At 33.3% G+C, this 24137-nt stretch overlaps 3 protein-coding genes across 3 annotated transcripts; 1 reads left to right on the forward strand and 2 right to left on the reverse strand.

The window, feature by feature from the left end:
- Positions 1–834: 834 nt before the first annotated feature.
- LOC145316794 (importin subunit beta-like) lies at positions 835–21576 on the reverse strand. The gene is made up of 16 exons (XM_080157537.1): positions 21159–21576; positions 20185–20299; positions 19864–19978; positions 19360–19548; positions 18777–18927; positions 18430–18672; positions 18257–18294; positions 17821–18090; positions 16003–16146; positions 15377–15463; positions 14736–14865; positions 7460–7605; positions 6858–7200; positions 6187–6327; positions 5786–5932; positions 835–1527 (listed from the first exon to the last, which is right to left on the reverse strand). Exons 1-16 carry the CDS (start codon positions 21574–21576, stop codon positions 1238–1240), a joined length of 2967 nt encoding a protein of 988 aa, XP_080013663.1. The 3' UTR covers positions 835–1237.
- LOC145316796 (uncharacterized) lies at positions 10704–12880 on the forward strand. The gene is made up of 2 exons (XM_080157539.1): positions 10704–10819; positions 11403–12880. Exons 1-2 carry the CDS (start codon positions 10815–10817, stop codon positions 12748–12750), a joined length of 1353 nt encoding a protein of 450 aa, XP_080013665.1. The 5' UTR covers positions 10704–10814; the 3' UTR covers positions 12751–12880.
- Positions 21577–21604: 28 nt separating the features above from the next.
- LOC145316799 (uncharacterized protein RT0683-like) lies at positions 21605–24068 on the reverse strand. Its single transcript, XM_080157540.1, has 3 exons — positions 23733–24068; positions 22392–22528; positions 21605–21923 (listed from the first exon to the last, which is right to left on the reverse strand). The coding sequence occupies exons 1-3, from the start codon at positions 24066–24068 to the stop codon at positions 21605–21607; spliced, it is 792 nt and encodes a 263-aa protein (XP_080013666.1).
- Between the last annotated feature and the right edge of the window lie 69 nt (positions 24069–24137).

Raw genomic sequence — 24137 nt, forward strand, 5'->3', positions numbered from 1 at the left:
ACGTTATCTTACTTGTTGGATCAAAATCTTTTGGTAATTTCATAGACTTTTTATTTGTTGGTTCCGAACTAGCAGTATATCAATAATTTTCATCTAAAGAAGGGTGATTTGTCTATAATTCTTAGGAGTGTACCTAAATTTTCGCTCATTATTTTATCCCTCAAAATCCCTGACTGAATCTAATAGTAAATTATTCCTAGTGTCGCCTGTTTCAAACTTTAATTAGTTGTCTGTAAAAGCCAGGGATAAGGAAGGCGTTTGTATAGCATTGTTTGCAGGCAAGGGTGTGCGGAACTGGAATATCAACTGGAAATCCCTTTGCATCCCACATTATTGTTGATGAGATATGTATAAACAAACAACCCCCTAATTTTTATCTGGATGATTGAAAAAAAAAAAATGTGAAATTATCTTCTCCAAGGGGCATAGCAATGAAGTTTCAGACTTAGCTGACCTTTGAGAATTCCTGGACCAATATTGTATATCCCTAATCCCCGGTGAAAGTTGAAAAGCATCATGTATCATGATTTATGTCTGATATAAGGGAATACAAAATTAGTTTTACACAATCTAGCATAGCTAAGAGCGCAAAATATAGAATCATTTAAGAGAGAATACAATGGATAATAATTTGATGTACATCCCCAATGATAATAAACAAAATTATCCCTTCTACAATAGAAAATTAAATGAATATTTGCCTGTTTGGCACACACTAAAAATTAAAGACATTAAATATCAAACGAAGCTTGTAACAAAATAAGCATGATTGGAACTAAGTATTCAAAATACACACAACGTTTTGATAACCGCACCTGCAAATGAAAAAAAGGCTTAAGTAAAAAATCTATTTTCGTTAACAAAATATAATAGTATACATTATATTGCATGACAACTTTAACATTATTATTAATAAAACACTTTAAGAATATAAAAGTAAAAAAGCCCTACCATATTTTTGCTTTTTAAGTCAGACCGACGATAGATATAAAGCAATACTATAAAGAAATATTTTGTTAAGACTAAGGAATTTCAATTAAACTATTGAACAAGGCTTTGTATCTCCCAATGAGATGCCATAAAACTGCTAAGGTATTGACCCCAAATATCTATAATTTGATGGCAAATATAAAAAAAAGTCTAGTTGTATTCAGCTGTAAAACTGGCGGCTGCTAAGCTAGCTGTCGTCTACGATTGACTAGAAATTTAATGCCTTTAATTTTTTTACATTTTTGTTTTACCAAAAAGATTCGTCATTATCATCTTGGTCCCTCAACTTTTTGCCTTCAATATTATCACCAATAAAGCAAGCTCTACGCTTTCCAAGTTTGCGAAGCTCCTGAACAGATGCACATGAACTGTCTCCGGCGGTTGGACTTTGGTTAACTGTTGTTGAATTACTTCTGGATGGAATACGGATGGTTGCTTCAACATAGTTGGAGTTGACGTCTTGTTGTAATGTTTTCAAGGTTGTTGGTGTTGTGGGGTTTGAGGATTTTTTACTCAGGTTCAGCGTGAAGGATTCCTCTGTAATAGATAAAAAAAATTGAACAATGAAATTTTAATAAATTCTGTATTATCAGCAGGGATCTAAAGTGATAAAACATTGGGCAATAAATAAATGTACATCCCCAATAATATTACACAAAATTACCTACCCTTTCTGTAGGTTACAATTAGTGGTTAAATGGTTGGACAGTACTTAATGATCCAACCAATTTAAATTCAATGAAAGCCCCAAAAGTAGAAAACCAACGAATAAGAAAACGTTATTTAAAAATTTTTAGGATTAGTATAATATAATGTCCTCTCCCTCCCCGATTATGAGTCTCTATTCTGAATCTGATTGTCTTATAATAGGAATTTTGTTGTGTTGGATATACTGCATCCATGTATAAGGATCGTATAATACCATATTGAATAATTTCAGTGTTAGGTCATTTAAATGGCTTAAATATTAAACAAAAAAATATATATAGGTACATCTATATAAAAAATAAAAAGTTTTTATTCGTACGTGGTAAAAAGTATTACATATATTAGAAGTATTCTCTAATTGCAAAGATAATTAATTATGTTGTGTCAAGACAGAAAATATCATTTTCTCCTCTAGGTAAATTATTTCATGCGCGAAGTTTTTCAAGAATTAAATCTTTTTCACCGTACTTAAGAACAAACATAGTTGGATGAAAAGCTAAATCTTAGACCAAGGAAAATTGGACATCAACAGTCCATATTACATCCCTGAAAGCTATCAATTTCATATATTGATTCCTTGAAACATGTAGGTATTAGTAGGTAAAATCATTGTGTTGTATATATTTTAGATTATACCAAATTGAAATAACCGAAAGTTGTTACTGTTGGTAATTTTGGGATATAAATTTTTTGGTGATGTAACAAAAGGGAAGTGGGTAAGAAAAGAAAAAAGGAATTGGCTGGAGGATAATTGTTTTTCAGAGTCATAGTCCCTTGTCCCTGACAATATAATAAAGAGAAGCTATATTTATTATTTAAGTTTTAAGATTTCTGTGATTTTTTTTACTGTCCTTAAAACATCGCTTATGATATTATTTATTTCCTAATAATCAAGTCCCCATTTCTAGTTTAGCAACTAAAAGCGTTAGAAATAGGTTTTCCAGTATGGCCTCGAAACCGATTAATATCCCCTTGGTTTAGAACCGTTTCTCAGCCATACTGAAAAATCATGTATCGTATTGTTGACAATTTTTTACGAATAGTAAAATGAAAAGAAAACCATATTAATAGTAATACCAGTTTTATTATCCCGGGCTATTGGTCCCCCGGGGCTAACAAAACCGAAATTAATTCTATAATTTTTTGTTTTACTATCCGCGGAAAGTTGTCTATGACACGCTGCGATGAATACAGGGAGGAAGGGAGGGGACAATGGGCAATTAATTCAATTTTAGAGTTTTTAACTCAATGTCTTCAAAACCAGATATATCTGGAAAATTCCAAAAATTTAGTTGGAGCAATCTTTATTAGATTTGTATAATAAGAAATTATTAAACACTGAAAGAAAAGTATTTAACATTAGGTTATCCTGTCTTATTTTCCTGTAAATAGTCAGTAATTTATCATAGAGATATGACCTTAGTACTGGCACTATATTTGGGGTTTTTCATTTTATTTTCATATTTGACAAGGGGTTGATTAGAATGGATAGTTACTGAAGTATTACAGTAGAATTTCTGGTTTATCTCACCCATTCTTAGAAGAAAACTATTTTGTTTAAAAACCAAAATAAACTTGTTTTAAATATTTTTTCAAATGATCTGCTGGTATTTGTATTGGTTAGTTCAGTAAGAGTCGTCTGCTTTGGGAATAAGGGGGGGGGGGGGAAGTTTGTACACTTATAGGAAATGAAATTCAGTACCAAAGTTTGGGAGGGTCGTATGGGCTTGTTTTTAAAGTTATCAACCTAATTCTTTTTGTAGGCTCTCTTATATGACTTGATATACACGGAAAACTTTGAAAATTGAATTTCGGTACTTTCCTTCTAGGGGCTTGTGGAGCAAAAGACCCCCAAAACACTAAAAATATGAGTTCTGACCTTATTTTTAAAGATATCGACCTGATTTTTTCTTTATAATACTTTTTTAACATACCCGAATCAACGAACCATTACAGATTTCATTTTGGGACTTTAATTCTAGGGGCTTGTGGAGCAAGAGACCCCCAAAACACAAAAATATGAGTACTTGGCTTATTTTTGAAGATATCGACCTGATTTTTTTATAATACTTTTTTAACATAACCGAATTAACGAACCATTACAGATTTCATTTTGGGACTTTCTTTCTAGGGGCTTGTGGAGCAAGAGACCCAAAAAACACAAAAATATGAGTACTGGGCTTATTTTTGAAGATATCAACCTGCTTTTTTTTACATAAAAATAATATTTAAACATAACCGAATCTACGAACCATTACAGATTTCATTTTGGGACTTTCCTTCTAGGGGCTTGTGGAGCAAGAGACCCCCAAAAATCATAAAAATATGAGTTGTGGGCTTCTTTTTTAAGATATCAACCTGATTTTTTATATAAAAATACTATTTTAACAAAACCGAATCTACGAACCATTACAGATTTCATTTTGGGACTTTCCTTCTACTTGCTTTTGGAGCAAAAGACCCCAAAAACACTAAAAATATGAGTTCTGAGCTTATTTTTTAAAATATCAACCTGATTTTTTAAAAATAATACTGTTTTAACATAACCAAATTAAGAAAACATTACAGATTTCATTTTGGGACTTTCCTTCTAGGGGCTAGTGGAGCAAAGATTCCAAAACCACTAAAAATATGAGTTCTGAGCTTATTTTTAAAGATATCAACCTGATCTTTTAAAAATAATACTTTTTTAACATAACCGAACTAAGAAACCATTAAGGATTTCATTTGGGGACTTTCCTTCTAGGGGCTTGTGGAGCAAAAGACCCCCAAAACACTAACAATATGAGTTCTGAGCTTATTTTTTAAGATAACCTGAGAACTCAATTTATTTTGTTTTGGAGGTGTTTTACCCTACTTTCCCCTAAAAGGAAAGTGCCAAAATGAAATTATTAGTGAAAAAAGTTTTCATGAAAAAAATCAGCTCAATATCTCTAAAAATATTTTTTGGGGGTCTTTTGCCCCACTAGCTTCTAGAAGGAAAGACCCAAAATGAAATCTGTAATGGTTTCTTAGTTCGGTTATGTTAAAAAAAGTGTTCCTAAAAAAATCAGGTTGATATATTTAAAAATAAGGTCAGAACTCATATTTTTAGTGTTTTTGGGGTCTTTTGCTCCACAAGCCCCTAGAAGGAAAGTCCCAAAATGAAATCTGTAATGGTTCGTAGATTCGGTTATGTTAAAATATCAAGTCATATAAGAGAGCCTACAAAAAGAATTAGGTTAATAACTTTAAAAACAAGCCCATACGACCCTCCCAAACTTTGGTACTGAATTTCATTTCCTATAAGTGTACAAACTTCCCCCCCCCCCTTGTTTTAGCCGTATTCTTTGCGCTGGTACCCAAAGTCTTTGAAATTTGCGAAAATAAAAAAAAGTTGCATGTATTCTGGTACCCAAAGTCCAAGACTGTCAGAAATATGAATTTTAGATCCATTGTCCCCTCCCTTCCTCCCTGGATGAATAACTATTACATTTTTATCTGTCACTACTAGGATATTTCATTCCTTATTTAAGTTAGGAAACTAATAATCTAAAAACAAAATAGAAAAGAAAATAAATGATTACGATGAGTACTAAGATCAAAGAAATTTCTATTTATTTGATTAATCGCATCAAGTTAATTAGAAATTTAATATTACATTCACTAGCACACATTATAAAATTAGTAGGTACAGATATTAATTTCTTGTACATAAATGAGAAAATTCTTTTTTAAAACTCAATTATCTTTTACGTTTTTAGAGTTCATACTAAACTCTATTAGTATCCAATCCAATAATTTTTTAATAATTTGAATGTTAGGATTTTAATAGCTATACTGAATTGTTTTAGGATGTTCCACATTTTAGATTTAATCTTTGAGATGGTTTTTAGCTATTTTTCTGTCCTCTTCTTACTTAGGTATTCCTTTGGATGTCTCTAGTTACTCTGTAAGAGTATGTGCAAAAAAATTGACAAAGTGTTCTAATTTTATATGTGAATAAAATGTTAACTATGATATTTCGAATAACATTTGAAAATTTAAATCACCATTTATATTAACTTTAACCTACCTAACCATTGTTGATCTAATTGACATAGCTTACCAATATTTTGTGTGATAAACTGGCTGGTAGAACAGGAAAGTGAAACCCTGTATGAAGCTGTGGCCTGATGCACCACTGTGTTACAGCTGGTCTCCATACAATTGTCTGATTCTATCCTCGCCTTCTTCACAATCCCTGCACTCGGACCTAGCATAGAAAACAATATATTAGGTATGAAAGATAAGTAAAAGTGGTCACATTTAATTTTTTAAAAGCAAAAAAAATGGACTGTAATTTCGTGAACAGACTTTTAAACCCCATACATAAAAAAAATCCCTTCAAAAATGGCTGAGAAACGCAAAGATTTGTTAAATGAGCAGCAGGTAATATTCAAGATAAATACCACTTTCCACAAGAAAATTAATAATCTTTCTTCAAAATGAATAATTTTAATGTGGAACCTGTTGACATCTGATCCCTGGCCCATCTAGCAATCCTTCTTGTCTTACTCTCTCCAGAGTCAGTGCCCATGGAGAGGATGTTAGTAAAGCTGGCCACGTAATCACTCAATTCTGCCTCGCTAAAGTATTTGCACAAATCTCCTAGGATAAAAAGTTTCATTTTACTTCAGTATGTACTACACAATGCTGTAAAAAATATCAAAAAAGAGAAGAAAAAAATTAAAGAATAAGATGAGAAAAGTTAAAGGAAGAATAATTCTTTTCCTGCCTTCTTCCAATAGGTACAAGTACATACATAACTTTCCAAGAGTAAGGGAAAACCAACAGTTAAAATAAATAAAGACGTAAAAGCCAGTGTTAGAGAATTAATTTACAGTTGAATCACAAATTATATTCCCTTGTTGGCTACAGCTTATAAATCAGTTATCAGTTAATTCAGCTGGCGGCTGCGCGAATAGCATCTAGGGGCTCTATTTCAAAGGGACAGAGAGAATCCAGAAAATTGGCATAAAACCTTAAATCTGAAAATAAAATAGCCTAAAATCGTCATCGGCCCTATGTGATTCTTACCTAAAATAGATAAACCAAATGTTTCAGTGTATACTGAGATCTTAAGAATAAGACAAAAAAACCTTACTACTTTATATAATAAGATAACTAATGAAATGTACCGATTAGACCACATGCAACAGCCATTACTTCATCCTCATTGAAGAAACCAGGCATACCATACAGTACTTGTATAAACATGGCAATTCTATCAACCTCCTTCGATATAAACTCTTCTCTAAACTCATTATTTTGATGGAACACTTGGATAATTGTTGAGTATGTTTCTATTATAGATTTGGTAAGCTGGTGTCCAGGATGACCTTGAGGGTGGACAGGTAGAAAACTGGCAAGAACCTGGATAATTGTGGGGATAACCTCAAGAGCGTTAGATTCAATACAGAGTATAATGTCAGAAACTGTACCAAGGCTTACACTTCGTACATCTTCGCCATTAGATGGGTCCTAAAAAAAAAAACATTTACAAACATAATTTTTTTATTTTCCCTAAATTAGAAACAAAGCAAAAACAAATGTTTAAGAGACCTATTTCTAACAATAAACTTTTTAAAGTACAAATTATAATATAAATATTGTTGTTCAAGTGTATGGGGACTCCCTTCAACCCCTGCCCCCCCCCCCCCCCCACCCATCACACACAGAAGAAACATAGCTATTCGATTGAAAGTGTAAAAACTTATTATAGAATTTTCTCTGTAATTACCTTTGATATTTGTAAAAGAGATATGATAAGCTGCGAAGAATACTGATGAGAAGGTACTTGTTGGTTATCAGAACTGGCCCTGTAGATATCACTTATTAGACCAATACAACTTAACATCATCCCACTATCACGTGTCAAGGTTTTGTCTGCATCAGAATTTAATTTATTTGTATTATTAAGAGTTTTAAATTTTTCTGACGGCAGGGCATATAAACAAAAACTATGCAGCATTTTACCCCAACGGGGCCCTATACTAAAGGGTGAGCAAAAAAAAATGCGTAGATTTTTAAAATTCAAATTGCGCGGCTTGTGTAAATAGTAGAAAAATGTTACGCATATCGTTAGAACCGCTAAGAAGTCTATTTTTTGGAAATATAAAAATGATTCCTCTGCTACATTTAGTCAGGGAACTATGTGTTAAAATGTCCCAACTGGCTTAAAACTTTACTTGCGAGTAAATCATAAAAGATTGAATTAAAGGTTATGCAAATAAAAATACGTACATTTTTAAAATTCTAATTGCTCGGCTTGTGTTAATGGTAGAAAAATGTTTTGCATACCTATGGAATCGCTATAAACTCTATTTTTGGGAAATATAAGAATTATTCACGTGCTACGTGTAATTTATGAGCTATGTGTTAGAATGTCCCAACTGACTTAAAACTCAAAAAAAAATATTTTCACGTTTCTCACATTTATCAATACAGCTCCTAAACTAGAAATAGCACAAAAATCGTACTTATATTTCCAAAAAATAGAATTTATGACGGTTCTAACGATATACATAGCATTTTTCTACTATTCACACAAGCCGAGCAGTTTGAATTTTAAAAATGTCCGCATTTTTGCACACCCTTTTTTTATCTTTAATGATTTACTCGCAAGTCAAGTTTTTGTTAAATGTCTAGTTTTATCATATTATTGATTTATTAAAATGTATTTATTTATAGAAGTTGAGGATGTAGGACAAGATGTTGCAAATACAGCAGGAGACACAACTGAAAATGAAGTGTCTAATGAAACGACATCAGATGAAGTTTCACCAAATGAAGCTGCAGCTTCACCTAATGATAACAGAAACATTATTGGAAGCCCAGATAGGTTCAAACCGAACCAAAGAATTGAATACAAAGACAATGGAAAATGGGAGAGAGGAGTTGTCATTAGTCAAGCTGGAAAGAAAGCTGGGAAGTACAAACACTGGTACAATGTAAAGCTAGATAATGGCAAGCAATTCTCAGCTGACTTTGCACATCAAGAAGTGAAATCAGCAGAAAATGAAGATGAAGCAATGTTAGTGACAGAGGAAACTGAAAAAGTTGATGATACACATGTGGTTAGGTTAGACAATGGGAAGACAGTGAAAACTGCAGATACCAACAACATTATGGAACTTGATGAAGAACAAATCTTGGCAACATGGTTGCAAGAGGAAGTCTTAGCTGTAATGCTTCCAAAAGAGAAGAGAGATACACCAGAATGTCATGCAGCAAAGGCTGCTGAGTTACAGAAACTAAAGGATTTTGACACATATGAAGAAGTTGAGGATGTAGGACAAACAAGGATAACCACTACTTGGGTTCTGACACAAAAAGGTTCAGAGGTAAAAGCCAGATTGACGGCAAGAGGGTTTCAAGAGGAAGATGAGTATCCTAAGGAGTCTCCAACTATGCAGAAGTACTCCCTAAGGACCCTGTTAGCAATCGCCTCAGCTAAAGGATGGGCGATAGAGACTGTCGATGTAAAATCGGCTTTTCTACAAGGCACAAGGCTGAACCGAAAAGTGTATGTTAAACCTCCAAAGGAAGCGAATGCACTAAGTAAACTTTGGCTATTACATAAATGCTTGTATGGTCTTAGAGATGCTAGCAGGCAATGGTACACTAAAGTTGAAGATGTGCTGACAAAGCTAGGATTCAAGAAATGTACCTATGACTCTGGTTTATTTTACCTGACTATTGATGGACAGCTAGAAGCGCTAGTTGGTCTGCATGTGGATGACTTCCTGAATGCAGGAGGAAAGCACTTCCATGAAGTTGTTTTGCCAGCAATACTAAGCACTTTCAAAGTTGGTAAGTCAGAGAGAGGAAGTTTTATGTACACTGGATTCCAGATCACACAGGATAAACATGGAATCACACTTGACCAATCAGAATATGTTGATAACGTTAACATTCCTGAGATTGAGCCCGCAAGGCTAAGGCAGCTGAAGTCTGAAATGAGCTTTGATGAGCTGTCTCTGCTAAGGAAGATGACTGGACAGCTAAACTGGACAGTGAGATCAACAAGAGCAGATTTATCATTTGACATGATTGCATGCTCAACACATTTCAAGGGTGGCACAGTTGCTGATCTCAAACATGCCAAGAAAACCTTGGTTAATTTGAAGGAAAGTAAAGCTATTTTGAGATTCTCAAACCTGGGTGATCTATCAAAGGCAGAAATATGGCTATTCACTGATGCTTCCTATGGGAACTTGAACGGTGGTACTGACAGTACACAAGGATATGTACTGTTTCTTGTCAATCCAAACAATGGCAAATGTGCACCAATTGACTGGAGAGCGAACAAGATTGATAGAGTGGTGACGTCAACACTGGCGGCAGAAGCTATCAGTCTTACAAGAGGATTAGATGCAGCGGTTGCATTCAAATGGACAATGCAAGAACTGCTAGGTGAAGATTGTAACCTGTCTGTTAGAGCCATTATAGATAACAAGGACACTTATGAGAGTGTACACTCTACGACAGATGTGGCAGAAAGAAAGCTGAGAAGGGAGATTGGAGTAGTAAAGCAAATGATTAAGAGTAAAGAGCTAGATCAGCTGATTTGGGTAAGAGGACCTCATCAAATTGCAGATCCTTTAACCAAGCTTGGTGCCAATGCTGAATTGCTTACCAAGACTCTACAGGAAGGTAAAATTCCTAATGATGTGGTAATGGCTATGAGATCTTAAAAAGATTACATACACCATTTTACATACAACTGTAAATAATTATTGTATAATAACAATTTTATTTTGCATACTTACTACTTGTAATATTTTAATAATGGCGATAAATTCGTAAACATTAAATATTCTGTTTTTAAAAAAAGAAACCCGCCGAGCATAAGGTGACAACTTTCACTTCAATGGTGAAATTTTGGGGAAAAATCATTTTTCAAATTTGGCGCGTATGGAAATAATTCCCGGAAAAACACCAAACCAAACGCGGAAAGAGTTTCAGTATAGAAAATATGGTGATGGCGTTCGAACGTTTACTTGTTGTCAAGATATTTTTAGAAAAATCATTCGGTTTTAACTGTTTATTTCCATCACTTATCCTTCTTTGTGCTTTAGCTACTGTTTGTTATCATGAGGTAATTAAATAATTATCATTTTAACACAATTATGTCGATATTTTGTTAGTTAAATACTATTTTTCGGCAAAACTCTAATTTTATAAAGCATTTAGGGTTTAAATAACCCAACGAAGGCTTTGAGGGAAACTACAAAACAATTTATAAAATAATTGTGTTGTTTTTCAAGTTAATAGCATATAAAAATTTGCAAGTTTTTCTTTAGTTTCATTCTTATATCTAAATGATATTAATCTGCGACATCTAATACTATTTTATTTCTTGTTTTTTTAAATAAGACTATTTGTTTATTTGCGTCGTTCTAATAAGCAAGTTTTTATTCATTTTCTTACACAGAAAAATTTTTATTATGATGAAATTTGTTACAGCTTGATAAATTTAGCTTGTAATATAATTTTCTTTATTTTAATTTGTGTTTTTAAATTGACAATTCTTTCAGCAAAAATTTCTTTAAAAAGGATATTAGCAACAAAACTCTTACAAATTCTTTAAAAGAGAATTAAAAGTATCAGTTAATAGGATTGCAATAAATAAACAAATAAAGTAAAGTTTGACACCTGTTAAATACAGTGTTTTCTTTCAGTTGCGACGCAGCGAGCCTGAAGTTTGTGCGAGACTTGGAGGTCAGCCCGGGGACGTCTCACTGCCATCTCAGTGACGTCGAGGAACCGGACAGCGTGCCACCGCAACTCAACTGGCGCTACTGTGGCGAGTTATGTCCGGAGAGGCTGCTGGAGCTTATCTTTTCCTATATGGAGAAAGGACAGCCGCAACGGCTGTCTATATCAGCCTTCCAACTTTTTGTTGGCTTGCACCCGGAGAGGGAGATCATCAAGGTGATAGATGAAGCGCTGGAGGCCGCCAAGGGGACTGCCCACATAATTTCCATTTGTTCCATGAGGTATTTACCAAGCTCGTTTGTTACTTGGGATACCATCAACAACATCAACCGCCACATTGCTAGAAGGTCGCAGGAAGAGGGGCTGCCGATGTTGAACCTCCACAAATCGTTCCTCCAACGACAGGGTTCGGACTGGGTCACCTCGGGGCTGTGTTACCAGGATTTCGTGGAGAAATCAGCGCTTGGATCTGTTTTGTCAGCGATGGGGGTTTGCCGTTACCGGTCACGGATAATCAGCTTTCACGGTCATTTTGACCAAAACGTGGCTGTTGTGAAGCCGCTGGTGGACCAAGCTCCACTCCCATTGTGGTATACTTACCAGTATACAGAGGATGATGTGGCCAGTGAACTTTTGACCTCGTTAGGGTATGAGTTGAAGACCAGGGTGATGGCGGTAAAGGAGAAGAAGAAGGCCAAGAAGTTGGCTAAGCGTGTGGAGGCGGCGAAGGCGTTGCAGCAGGAGCCTGTGAATGGTGAGGGTGTTGGTAAGGCTGTTGCTCAGCAGAGAGGTCGCAAGCAGGAGCGAGGTAGGAAGCGTGCCCGTTCCTGGGACTCTGAAAAATGTTCTGTCACCCGTCCCTACAACTACACCCTGATGTCCATCGACACCGAAACCTTCAGAGGTATGGTGAGTCAGATAGGAGACCTCAAGGAGAAGCTGAGGCAGGCGGTGAAGAAGCTCCAGGAGACGGAGGACAAGTTGCGTCAAAGGGACAATCATCTGGTTAAGCTTGAGGTGCTGAAGGACAAGCTGAGGTCTGATGCCAAGATCAGTGAGCGGTCGGAGAAGGCGTGTGAATTTCGTTGTAGGGAGGCGGAGAGATATATCACACGCCAGGCAGAGAGGCATCATGGAGAGCTCCTTGAGTGGCGCGAGGCTCAGTCTGAGTGGCGCAGTGAAAAGAAGGAATTGGAGCGTAAGTTGGAGCAGGCAGAGGACAAGGTTCGAGTCCAGGGAATGCAGATGTCCGTGTGGGAGGATTGGTGCCGCAAACAGACTGCCAAGCAAGGTTCTTCTAAGAAAAAGTAAGAAGAAAGAAAACATCAAAAGAAACTGTATTTGATGTTAAATGTCTAGTTTTATCATATTATTGATTTATTAAAATGTATTTATTTATATTTCAGTTTGTTTATCCATGGAAATGTGCAACTGTTCATTTGTCTATGAAGATTATTTATATATGAATTTTATCTATAATAAAATTAATATTAAATGTTTTGATGATGTTCTTTAATTTGATTATTAATTGCTGATTGGTTTATCCATATGTTTTTATGATTACAGAACATTCGCTCGTATTGAGTATCTAGGGTTTTTAATACTTTTGTCTATATAATTGTTTTGTATTTCAAAGTTAAAAATGGCTGGAAACCTGTAGAGTGTGGTGTTACTTAAATAGTGTTCATTGGAGAATCTTAGGTATATATCAGTTTTAAGCCAGTTGGGACATTCTACTACGTAGTTCCTAAACTATAAGAAGCACAGTAATGGTTCTTATATTTCCATTAAATAAACTTCATAGCGGTTCTAACGGTATGCATAACGTTTTTCTACTGTTAACACAAGCCGCGCAATTTGAATTTTAAAAAGGTACATATTTTTTATATACTTTAATCTTTAATGATTTACTCGCAAGTCAAGTTTTAAGGCAGTTGGGACATTTTACCACATTGCTCCTAAACTATACGTAGCACATGAATCGTTTTTATATTTCCAAAAAATAGACTTCATAGCGGTTCTAGCGGTATGCATAACGTTTTTCTACTATTAACACAAGTCGCGCAATTTGAATTTTAAAAATCTACGCATTTTTTTTTGCTCACCCTTTAAAAAAAAATTCATGTTTCAATAAGATGCAAATACAACAAATTTTGGATGGCTATCTAATATTCATGATTGTAAGTATGATGAAATAGTAATAAAATCCACATACATTTATCTAAATTGTCTGCCGCTAGACAAAATTATAACAGCCGCAGCCAGCCGCCTTATTACACATTTATGTAATCTTCTATTTATTATCTAAACTTTTTATTCTTTCAAAGAAGAGAAAAGAAAAGAATTGTTGAATGAGAAATTTTAATTTAATATAGGAGTCAGATATATTGGAAATAGAATCCTCTCACTTCTATATTATAAGATTCTCAGACAATTAATTATATAATTTTCTCTTTTTTTAGCGAAATAAAACCTTTTTGATATTCGTTTTAATCAATATACCTTATAAATACAAGTTTTTTCCCAAATTTTTAGGGCTTTTCTTTATATTTGTTTGAATTAGGGTTCCGTTGACATTCAACCCAATTTTCGGATTCAGATTCTTACAAATATCCGCTCCCAAAAAAGCGGATTAATCCATGGATTGCAGATTCTTATTTTTTTCGGATTGCGGATTTTCTGATTGTGGATTGCGGATTCTAGCAATATTTTTAAGGGCCTTTTTATAAATAAAAAAAATTATAGCCCCTAAAGCGGCCATTTGTTAACCCTTACTTAACCTAACCTAGATAAAAACCAGCATGAAAAGCTACTGTGAAAATAAATACAGAAAACTTTAGGTGCTCCCCACCATCTTACTAGTAGAAACAATAAAATACTCCTTTGGTTTTTGTCATTTTAATAAATTTTCAAGTGCTACAAAAGACATAAAAATTAACAATCCAAATTCGGATTCGGATTGCCAACCCTAGTTTTAATGATAATTTTTTTGTTATGTGAGACATAACTTTTTATGATAGGTATTAAAATCAGTGTCAGTCATGCTTGTGTCATACAATCTTTTGATAGATCTGTTCTAAATATCTTGTATACCTATGTATTGTAGATTTACATTTGGAGTGGACAATGGGCTTAAAGGAATTTACGAACATCTAAGAAGTTGTTATCATAATTGATAAGGTCCTATGTACAAGGTAATAATATTCAGAGATTTTTAGCATTTTAAATGTTGAGTTGGGAAGAATACTTAATCAATACTCAACTCAGGTTCTTATGTGTAATAATACAAGTAATGCCTAAAAGAAGAGCTAGCAATGGTTGAACAGGACATTCTAGAAAGCTTAATGGAACTCTGTCTAAAATTCTGGTTAGGGCAACAACAGTTTCTTCTTCTACCCCTGTCTTGTGTTTCAACAACTGGCACAACTAAAATTATACAAATAATTACAATCTTAAATGAACAAAACCCATATACCAAATAAGGAGAGTACAAAAGACGACAAATTAATCTTTACTTTAAATTTGTAAGTCGTCTAATTTTTGTAGAAAGAATTATGTTAACAAATATTGGGTAAAAGTTTGACCTGCCCTCATTCTTAGTTCTTTTTCATCAAGTTAAGACAGAGTTTCTAAAGTCATGATAATATAATTTCCGGTTTGGATTAAAACCCGATTAATATCCGCTGGATTAGAACCGGTTCTGTGTCATAATAATCGTTTATCGAATCGTATTAAAGACAATTTTCTTCTATTCTTCAATTAAATATAAACCAATATTTTCTTCCATAAAAAAATGATTCTCATATTAAGACGATCATATAAAGAAAAGCGAAAAAAAGGTCCCTTAAAACAAAGTGATCAGTATATTTACAAACATCCCCCAAGCTAAATATTTGTATATTTCTTCCTAAAAACAGGTCCTATTACAGTCACTTACCTGAGAAAACAAGAGCATGCATTTATGTTGCAGTACATCCTCTGGCAGCTTAGACAAGATTATGCCCACAGCTGTACATGTATAAACCTGTAAGAAATATAAAAAAAAATTAATTAAATTCTTTCCATCAGTAAAAATTATGATTTTTCAGACTTTTAGTACCAATGGAAAAGGAGTTTTTAATTTAACATTCTTAATTTTGTTTCGGTTTTTTTTATAGTTTCATTAGTGTTCTGGTCTCATGTATATTATCATATATTGCTTGAATGTATTTTTTACGTTTATTAAATGGGCGAAAGAGACCTTATCTATTTAAATTAATTGCGGCCACAAAACCTTAATCCAGTAAAAAGGCAGAGAAGAGCAATATTTGTTTAGAAATTCAATATCAAATTAAAATTCTCATAAACTAGAGAATTCAATATGTATTGAATGAGTCAGCTTTTTCTTCATAAACTTAGCGAGATGCAAACGTTAATATTGTTTTGCTAAGATTGGGTAATAGAAATGATGAGGTACTGTTAGAAGTGTGATGTTATTTTTCAGTATGGAAATATCTTTTATAGGGTACAAACTTGCTAAAAAGGGCCGAGTTAAATGAAAATCCGATAATTTAAAAAGCTTACCAAAGACGGGCTATAATGAGGTAGAAACATTGCTCTATCAAGCAGAGATATTATTATAATTTGTAGATGTTGGACACACTCCTCGGGACAAATACCAAGCCAGCTTATTAAACATTCATAGCTTACTTTCTCCAAACTCTTGCCCTGAATCATTATTTGGATCACTTAATTGTTGAATAGGCAAATAGTCTGTTACAAATAATTCCTTATTTCTTTCTAGGGTACTTAGGCAGCAAGAAATATCGAAAACTTATCACTTTGGTACTTAAAATTGTTTCTTAGTACGCGCACAAAATATTCAGGTTCAATTTAATTCAAAGATTTAGCCAGAGTGATTAAAACTGTTATGAAAAATATTTTATAACATGAAAAGTATATCAGACACAGAAAAATACTTTGAAACCCCTTGTAGATATATTTAAAGTTTCATCAAAGTTTAAAATAATTGTCAAGAATTTCATATCAAGTCCGCAGAATCTTTTTAAACAAGAAGAAAAGTTTTACTTAAACTTTATAGAAATTACCAGTAGAATTCCATATTTTTTAGTGGACACAGATAAAAACCCGCCACCCGCTCCCTTCACACACCTTTCTTTTATAGGGCATATCCAAAAAGTACACTCGGCCAAAAACCAAAGTGACTTAAAAGTGCATAAACAGAACATGCAGAAATAAGACAATAGACAATATATTGATAATGCTGATAAACAAAATTACCACTTAAGTATTTGTCTTTGTGGTAAAGAGGAGTATGCACGAATTAGAGCAAGTGATTCTAAGCACCTTCTCGCAGTGATTCTAAATGTTATTTTTTTTGTGAATATACTACCTATGGTTATGTTTAATATAGTTATATCAATTTATAATATAAGTTTCACCATATTTTTATATTATTTTTTTTGAAATATTACGTTATTTTTGGCTAAATATCATCAAATGTTTCGATGAGTTCAAACTGACGTGACACAAAAGTAAACTTTTTCAATGAAAAATGTTAAGTTAGAAAAAGGGAAAGTAATTTGTAATATTGTAAACAGTTCTATTAGTGTACTTTCGTAAATTACAGCATTTAATTATGTTTTGGCATGTTATTTTATTTGAACTTCTGAACTCAGCAAAACATTTGACGATATTTCATCAAAAAAATGCCCAACATTTCAAAGTTTTATTCATAAAGACCATGGTGAAACTTATATTTTTCTAGTTTGTATAACTACATAAAACATATACCTAGTACCTACCTATATTAAAAAAAATATATTTAGTATCACTGCTTAGAATCACTTGCTCTCGTTCGTGCATAGTCCCCTTTTGTATTTGCTGCGCAACCTATTCTTATGGGATAAATTGTTTTTGTTAAATTAAAAGGATAGTTTCACGAAAGGCATTTGAACTTAATTTAGTGAACCGCATATTTTTTACTAGTTAATGGGTTAAACTACATTCATATAGCATATATATGAAATAAATTCAATTTTCTACCACGTAGTTTTTAAAATATCAAGACTCGAAAATTGTCTTTTTGTGATATATGCAATTTAAAAAGACGTTTTTCAAGTCTTGATATTTTAAAAACTACGAGGTAGAAAATTGAAATTCTTTCAAATATATGTCATATAAAAGTAGTTTACCTCACCATTTAACCAGGATAAAATATGCGGTTCACTAAATTAAGTTAAAATGCATTTCGTGAAACTACCCCTTTAATGTGGTAATGTGTGTCCTAGTTACAAAGAGAGGTTTTTAATTTGCAGAATAACTTATATTGGATATATACAATTATATATTCTACCCATTTTATCTCAGTATATTACTCACCTTATTTTTTTCGTCCATGGCCAAATTATACAATAATCCAGCTGTGTGAATAAAAACAGGAGCAACCACTGGACCAAATTTTTCAGCTTCCAAGTTTTCTGCCAGGTATCGCAGTGCCCAGCACATGTGTTCACTCACATGATCATCCATGTTCACCTCCAGGGCTTTGTTGAGAATGGGTAGGAGGAAGTCTAGAGCTCCCATAGAGTGGAGAGTATTGTATTGGTGTAAGCAAAGCTGAACAACTAATGATCCAGAATGATATCTCACCTACAATAATAATTAGTTGACCCATTTCATGGAATACTTCTTTTTTATATGTTGGCGAAGCTACTCTTTAATTCCAAATATTCATCTAAAAGTATATTTTTCATTCACCGCTAGCAATTATCAACAATTTAAAATTTAATTATTAAGACACAAACAAAAAACCTACCTTAACATTTTGGTTAAACAACGTTACAGGTATTGAATCTAAATTGATACTTTATTGGATTATTTCAATTTGGAAAAATATAATATTTTCTACTTTGTATTATAGATAATGGGATAAAAATTGTTAGCAATATAATTTTTGAATCTATGAAAAATAATCCAACGAGTCTAAACCTAGAAAAGCTTGTATGACTGGCAACACTTGACTAGAACTTGTCCCCTCCATGAGAGCTGCTGTGCAGGTCAACACACAGCTCTGAACCATGACCTCGGTGTGGCCAAGATTTTGTAGGATATTAGGTACTAGTAGCCGGACCATTGTGTTGGGAGATGCACGGGTTAACATGCGCAGTGTGATCTGCGTGGCCTGACCAACACTCCAGTCAACTGGTAAACTAGCACCAGCTGATAGGAACACTAAAAATAATTAGAAAATAAAAGATTGAATGAAAGGCATTTCAGCTTATTGCATCTTCTTTTGCTTTTTCTTAGGTTGCTAAGCTAATAAAACTAAGGTATACCTTGAGTGATGCTTGTTAATAATTGAGGTAGAACAGGTTGTAAGCATTCAGATTCTCTATCTCCTCCATCACCATTAGTATCACAATCCTCATAATCTTCTTCGCTCTCCTTAGCAAGTTTTATCTCGCCATCACAAACAGAGTTTATCACCTGAAAAGAGAAAAATATATGATAGATTTCATACAATAAAAATTCATTTAATTTTGGCACTCAGTAAAAGCTTGCCAGATTGCAATCGGTTTCGAGTCTGGACTATGTCAGACACCGTAATACAGTGGTACTTTTTGAGGACTAAATAAGAGATGCTTCCTTAGTTTATGGGCAATTTCATGAACAACAGTCTCACACTAAGAAATGATTTACAGTGAGTCAAGTATAAACCCAGAAGATTTCGTTGGGTACTTGTTCATGATAAAAAAAATATTGCTTGTTAGTAAACATTAAAAAATTACCAACAAAAAAGAAAACTTAAGTGAAAACGAAAATATTTATCAAACATGTTCGAATGTTGAAAAAAAAACGAGCAATGAAGACCTACATGAGCAACAGCATATTATAGAGTAACAACTAAAAATATCTAACCTCTAGGCTTTGCAGTACAACTTCCTCTTTGTTATTATCAGCTGACAAGGAAGACATAACGATAGGCCAGACGGCCACGGCCAGGTAGGAGTCCATCAAGGGATAATACAGGGTCAGGGCTTTACACAGACATTGCAAGCTTAGGATTTTTATCTCATTGTCTATATGTTGGGTGCTATCACAAATAACCTAAGAATAATTTCAAATACAATATTTAACTTAAATAATTTTAAAAGTAACTTTTAAAGAAAATAAAATTCCACGTTCGAAAATTATAGGTTAGATCTTTTAGAATATTATATAGGTATACTATAGCTTATCTACGTTAATCTCCTAAATGATTTCTTATTTAACTGCTTTAATAAAGTTTGTTGTTCTTTTTTATCTGAAATATTTCGACTAGTCTCTGTTGCGTAGTTTATGGCCAAAAATGATCTTGTGGTATTATTTTAAGACCTCAATGCAAAAAAGGTTCTGTTAACAACAAAAAAATGAAAAATTAACCTGCATAAGAAAGTTTCTTTCCGCCTGCCTTGCAAAGTTGGCAGCAGCAAAGGCAAAAGAATTGTTGAGCGCGTTCAGACCATCCAGTTTTGTCCTCAAGCTTATATCATCCCTCCTGAAACAATATACAGAATGTTTGAAATTATATAATATATCATATTTGACTCCTTTCTAAATTCGATAATTTTTATATAAAAATGGCTGAAATGTTGGTGAGTTCAAGTTAGTGTTTATTCTTATGTTGCCTAAAATCACTCAAACTGCTGGCAAATAAGTCTCAATTTAAGAAAGCTTTATTAAAATTTATCTGAACTTATTTACCTGATTGTGTGAACTAGAAGAGTAAGAATTTGATTGTTGTAAGCTTCCAGATAATCAGGATTAATAGCCTCACATATGTATCCAAGTGTTTGCATGGCTACTGATCCACCATCGTCTAAATAAAACAAAATAATGTACGTCAGGTATCTAAAGTAATCATACAATGGGCAATAAATTAAAATAATAAATATATCCCCTATGATGCTTAACTAAATTACCTCTAGGTACAATATATTAAATTGTTGAACACTAAGTTTCAACCAACCAATCAAGAAGGATTAAGTTTTATAATGCAACAAATTTAACCATGAAACCAGTATAATTTAATTTTACAGTCTCAAATCCCCTTCCTGGTGTATGTACAGTGGGGAGTTTCAAAAATTACCGTGTACTCAAGTGGCTAATCAATCTTTAAAATAAAAGTTTTGTAAATCTGAGAACATTTACCTATATGAGATAGCTAGGTGCTAATTTCGTAGTTATAACTTCATTATTTTGCATTGCAGTATTATCGACAGACAAACATACATGTGTGTAAGACTTATAGAGCAGTTGGAGACTATTTACATCATTCTTCCTATTGATACCTAGACTATTGTCTAAACTCAATTATCTCTTGTCAATAGGCATTATAGAAAATTAATAAAGAATACAGAACAAAGAAGATTAAATTCTATTGAGCCTTTAGAATCTTCTCTTATAAAAAAATAGAATAATGAGAAAAGCAGAGGACTAGAAAATAAAATGAAACTACTATCCTTAAATGAAAGTAACAGGATGTTTGTCTGTGTCTGTCTTAGCTTTTTTTACTTTTTATTTTTGAAACTAAAATGGAAAGTGGAGGGTCAACATACTAACACCTTCAATCAAGAGGCCTAAAGTTTTTATTTTTATACATATTCAATTACTATTATTTAAAAATACTTCTTGAGTTAGGCTATTTTTTTTATAAGAATTAAATTAGTGAAGTTAACCTGGTACAGATGCTAGTTGTAGCAGGCTTGGGATCAAATCATTCCATCCGTTTTGAGGTAGCTCCAGCTTGGCCATAGCTAAGACAACCTGGGACAGGCCAATATGCCTGACACCATCCAGCTTGTAGCATGACAGGATGGAACATCTAACCGCATGTTTGATCCCTTCTGGAAGTCCATGCCAGGTGTCTGGCTTTCTTGATAGGATATTTTTTAACTGAAGGCAACTTTGTAGTTTGTAAGGCACAATTGGTTGATTGTTCACTAGGGGTTCCCGTAGACATATTAGTTCAACAAGGGATAGGATGCACTTTGTAAAATCTTCGTCAGCGATTTTATTTAAATATGATAGGGCTGAGTTTAGTTCGAGCTGGTTGGCATCGAATGTTTTAGATATTATTTCTATTAGGGAGTTCATTATTTATATTTTTTCTTATTATTTCATATCACTCAAATGGCAGGGCAGGTAGAAACATATCTTGTTCCATATCAAATTGAACACTTCTAAGAAGACCAGCACTGGAATGATTAAAGAAATGTGTTGCACCCCTACGATCCCACAGTTCACCGTACGTGTTGGCTAGGTAGATTTCTGGCGAGCCTGGACACTTGAGGTGAGTGTTGCCAAACTTCCTGGAGACTACTCCGTCCAGCTGAGCCTGGCTGTACACCTCGTTGGGCCAGGCGTTCCTGCCAGTCTTATCACACAAGCCGTAGAGACCTCCTTTCTGCTTTGACATCACAAATACATCGCAAAAAGGAAATCTAAAAGAAAATAAGAAAATATTTAATAGGATTAGAAAACGGCTATCGAAATCTTAGCGGACAAAACAGATGAAACATGAATAATAATATGCAAGAGTATGAAATTTTTGCACATTAAAAAACAACAAAAAATGTGGAAAACTACGTGGTAATAAACACGGAAATAAACTCTTTATTTGTGTTCTACACAATTTAAGGCACGAATTTAAGGTGAGAAAAATATGAAACTTTAAAACAAAAGATCAGTTTTTTTTAGACATTGCCCATATAATAAGGGTTTAGGTATGCGCAAATCTCTAATATTTTTGACCGTCAGAAAATATCAAAGTAAAATTGCATGAATTCCAATTTTAATTTTAAAAACCTAGGTATATTCCATAAAAAAAATTATTGAGATAATTATGCTCAACAGAAAGATAGAGAAATATATTTGTTTGTATTTAAATGAAATAAATAAAATGTATGTACCTATGTGAGTACTGAATATTATGGACAGGCTCTGAATCAGTCAGATGAAATATCTTAAAGGCGTATTCTTGAGACTTCTGCACATGAAGACCTGCTTCTTCAAAAACATTCGATGCACTCAAAAATTTCTGTACGTCCTAAAAATAATGCAAAGTTCAATGCATGGAATAATAGGAATAGTTCCAAGAAATAAACTTTAAGTTTAAGGTAGTTATTTAGCAATAGCATGGTGATTTGTTAGGTTTTTTTTATAGAAAATAATCTTTAGCATCTCTTTATGAAGAATTAATGCATACTAGGAAGGTAGCTATATATCAATGCTTTTATATAAAAAATTTCCTAAGTTTTAATGGTCAATAGGTAGAATCTTTTATTTTTTGCTCTTGTATTATAATCTTGATAAGATTATTACACAAGTAGATACTGCATGAGTATGAAAACTCGGTGGTAAAAAAATAAGGTTGCATTTAATATATCCAGTGTAAAACACTTTTAGTTTCTAAAGCCTAACAGAAGGTAAATACCTACCATTATTAATATATAATACCTAATTTCGATTAAATTCTCTTTATGAAACTATTGATTTTGTATTTCTAAATATTATCTGTAAGAAAAAGGTTAACAAAAAAGCAGAAATAAACAAAAAAAAATCGTCTTTACAAGATGGCCTACACTTATGTAAAATTAAAGTTAATATATAGAACCACACTAGACCTTCCTAATTGTTTGAGGAAGGTTGATGGATTCCAAGTTTAAACAATCCATCTACAGAAACTCACGCCACACAAACTAAAAATCAAAGTTTAGATTTGACTCCCCTGGCTGTTTAAGTAAACTATTGTCATTGTCAGTGTTCTCTTAAAGCTTCTACATTAAAAAAAAATATTTTTAACTACCTAGGTATATAATATGTATTAAAAAATTAACCAAAACAAGGTTAAAAAGCAAAATATAAAAAAATAAAAGGTGTCATGACAACAGCTAGGAGGTTATTTGATAAGTTAGGAAACAAACTAAGTTAGTCAAGATTAAAAAATAAGTTTATTAAAAAAAAGCCATTTTGCAAAAATAAATGAAATATTGAAAACCTTAAATAAGAAAAATATACCAAGTATTCAAAGATCCTATAAGTTAAGAGATGAAAGATCCATAGCTAGCGAAGCAAGTTAAAATCTTCACTACACCGAAATGGATGAAAGGGCGGATATAGTTGTTTAAAGCTTTGTTCCAATACTTCATTTTCAGATGGGGAACACTGCTACCTACCTGATTTCCTTAGGTATCAATAAGATAAAGGTGAAATATTTAAAAAGAATTATCTTGAAATATACACGATAGTACCTGTTCCAGTATACAAACATCCAGATCATCATCCCAGGGAATTAATCCTCCGTGACGAACAATTCCCAGGGTTGTTCCACCAGTGGTCCAGTAAAACAATCCAATCTTCTCCAAGAGACTTGACAGAAGTCTAGCAAGGCTGTACACTCTTCGTACAGTTAGTTCATCAGTGTACTTCAGCTCATTCACGGGCATAAAATAATTTCGAGGATCATCCTCTTCATACAGCCAGTTGGGAACTTCATCATCAGGATCCTCAAGATTATTCTCAACTATTTGACCATTGTCTGGGTTATCTGCTTTATATTGTTGTTGTTTAGAATCCTTGATGTCCATCCGTTTACAATTTAGCACCCCACCAGCCAAACTTTTTTTCAACAATCTAATTTTTTATGATTAGATTGT

The sequence above is a fragment of the Acartia tonsa genome, chromosome 4, assembly GCF_053477335.1.
Source record: "Acartia tonsa isolate MP-2025a chromosome 4, ASM5347733v1, whole genome shotgun sequence".
NCBI lineage: Eukaryota > Metazoa > Arthropoda > Copepoda > Calanoida > Acartiidae > Acartia > Acartia tonsa.

Coding starts and splice junctions, on each gene's coding strand:
- LOC145316794 (XM_080157537.1), bottom strand. CDS start 21,576: ATGAACTCCCTAATAGAAATAATATCTAAAACATTCGATGCCAACCAG. Junction 16,147..17,820: donor CCATGGACGAAAAAAATAAG/GTGAGTAATATA, acceptor ATAATGATTCAG/GGCAAGAGTTTGGAGAAAGT. Junction 5,933..6,186: donor CAGGGATCAGATGTCAACAG/GTTCCACATTAA, acceptor TTTCTATGCTAG/GTCCGAGTGCAGGGATTGTG.
- LOC145316799 (XM_080157540.1), bottom strand. CDS start 24,068: ATGGACATCAAGGATTCTAAACAACAACAATATAAAGCAGATAACCCA. Junction 22,529..23,732: donor ATGTTTGTATACTGGAACAG/GTACTATCGTGT, acceptor CATTATTTTTAG/GACGTACAGAAATTTTTGAG. Junction 21,924..22,391: donor AATATTCAGTACTCACATAG/GTACATACATTT, acceptor ATTTTCTTTTAG/ATTTCCTTTTTGCGATGTAT.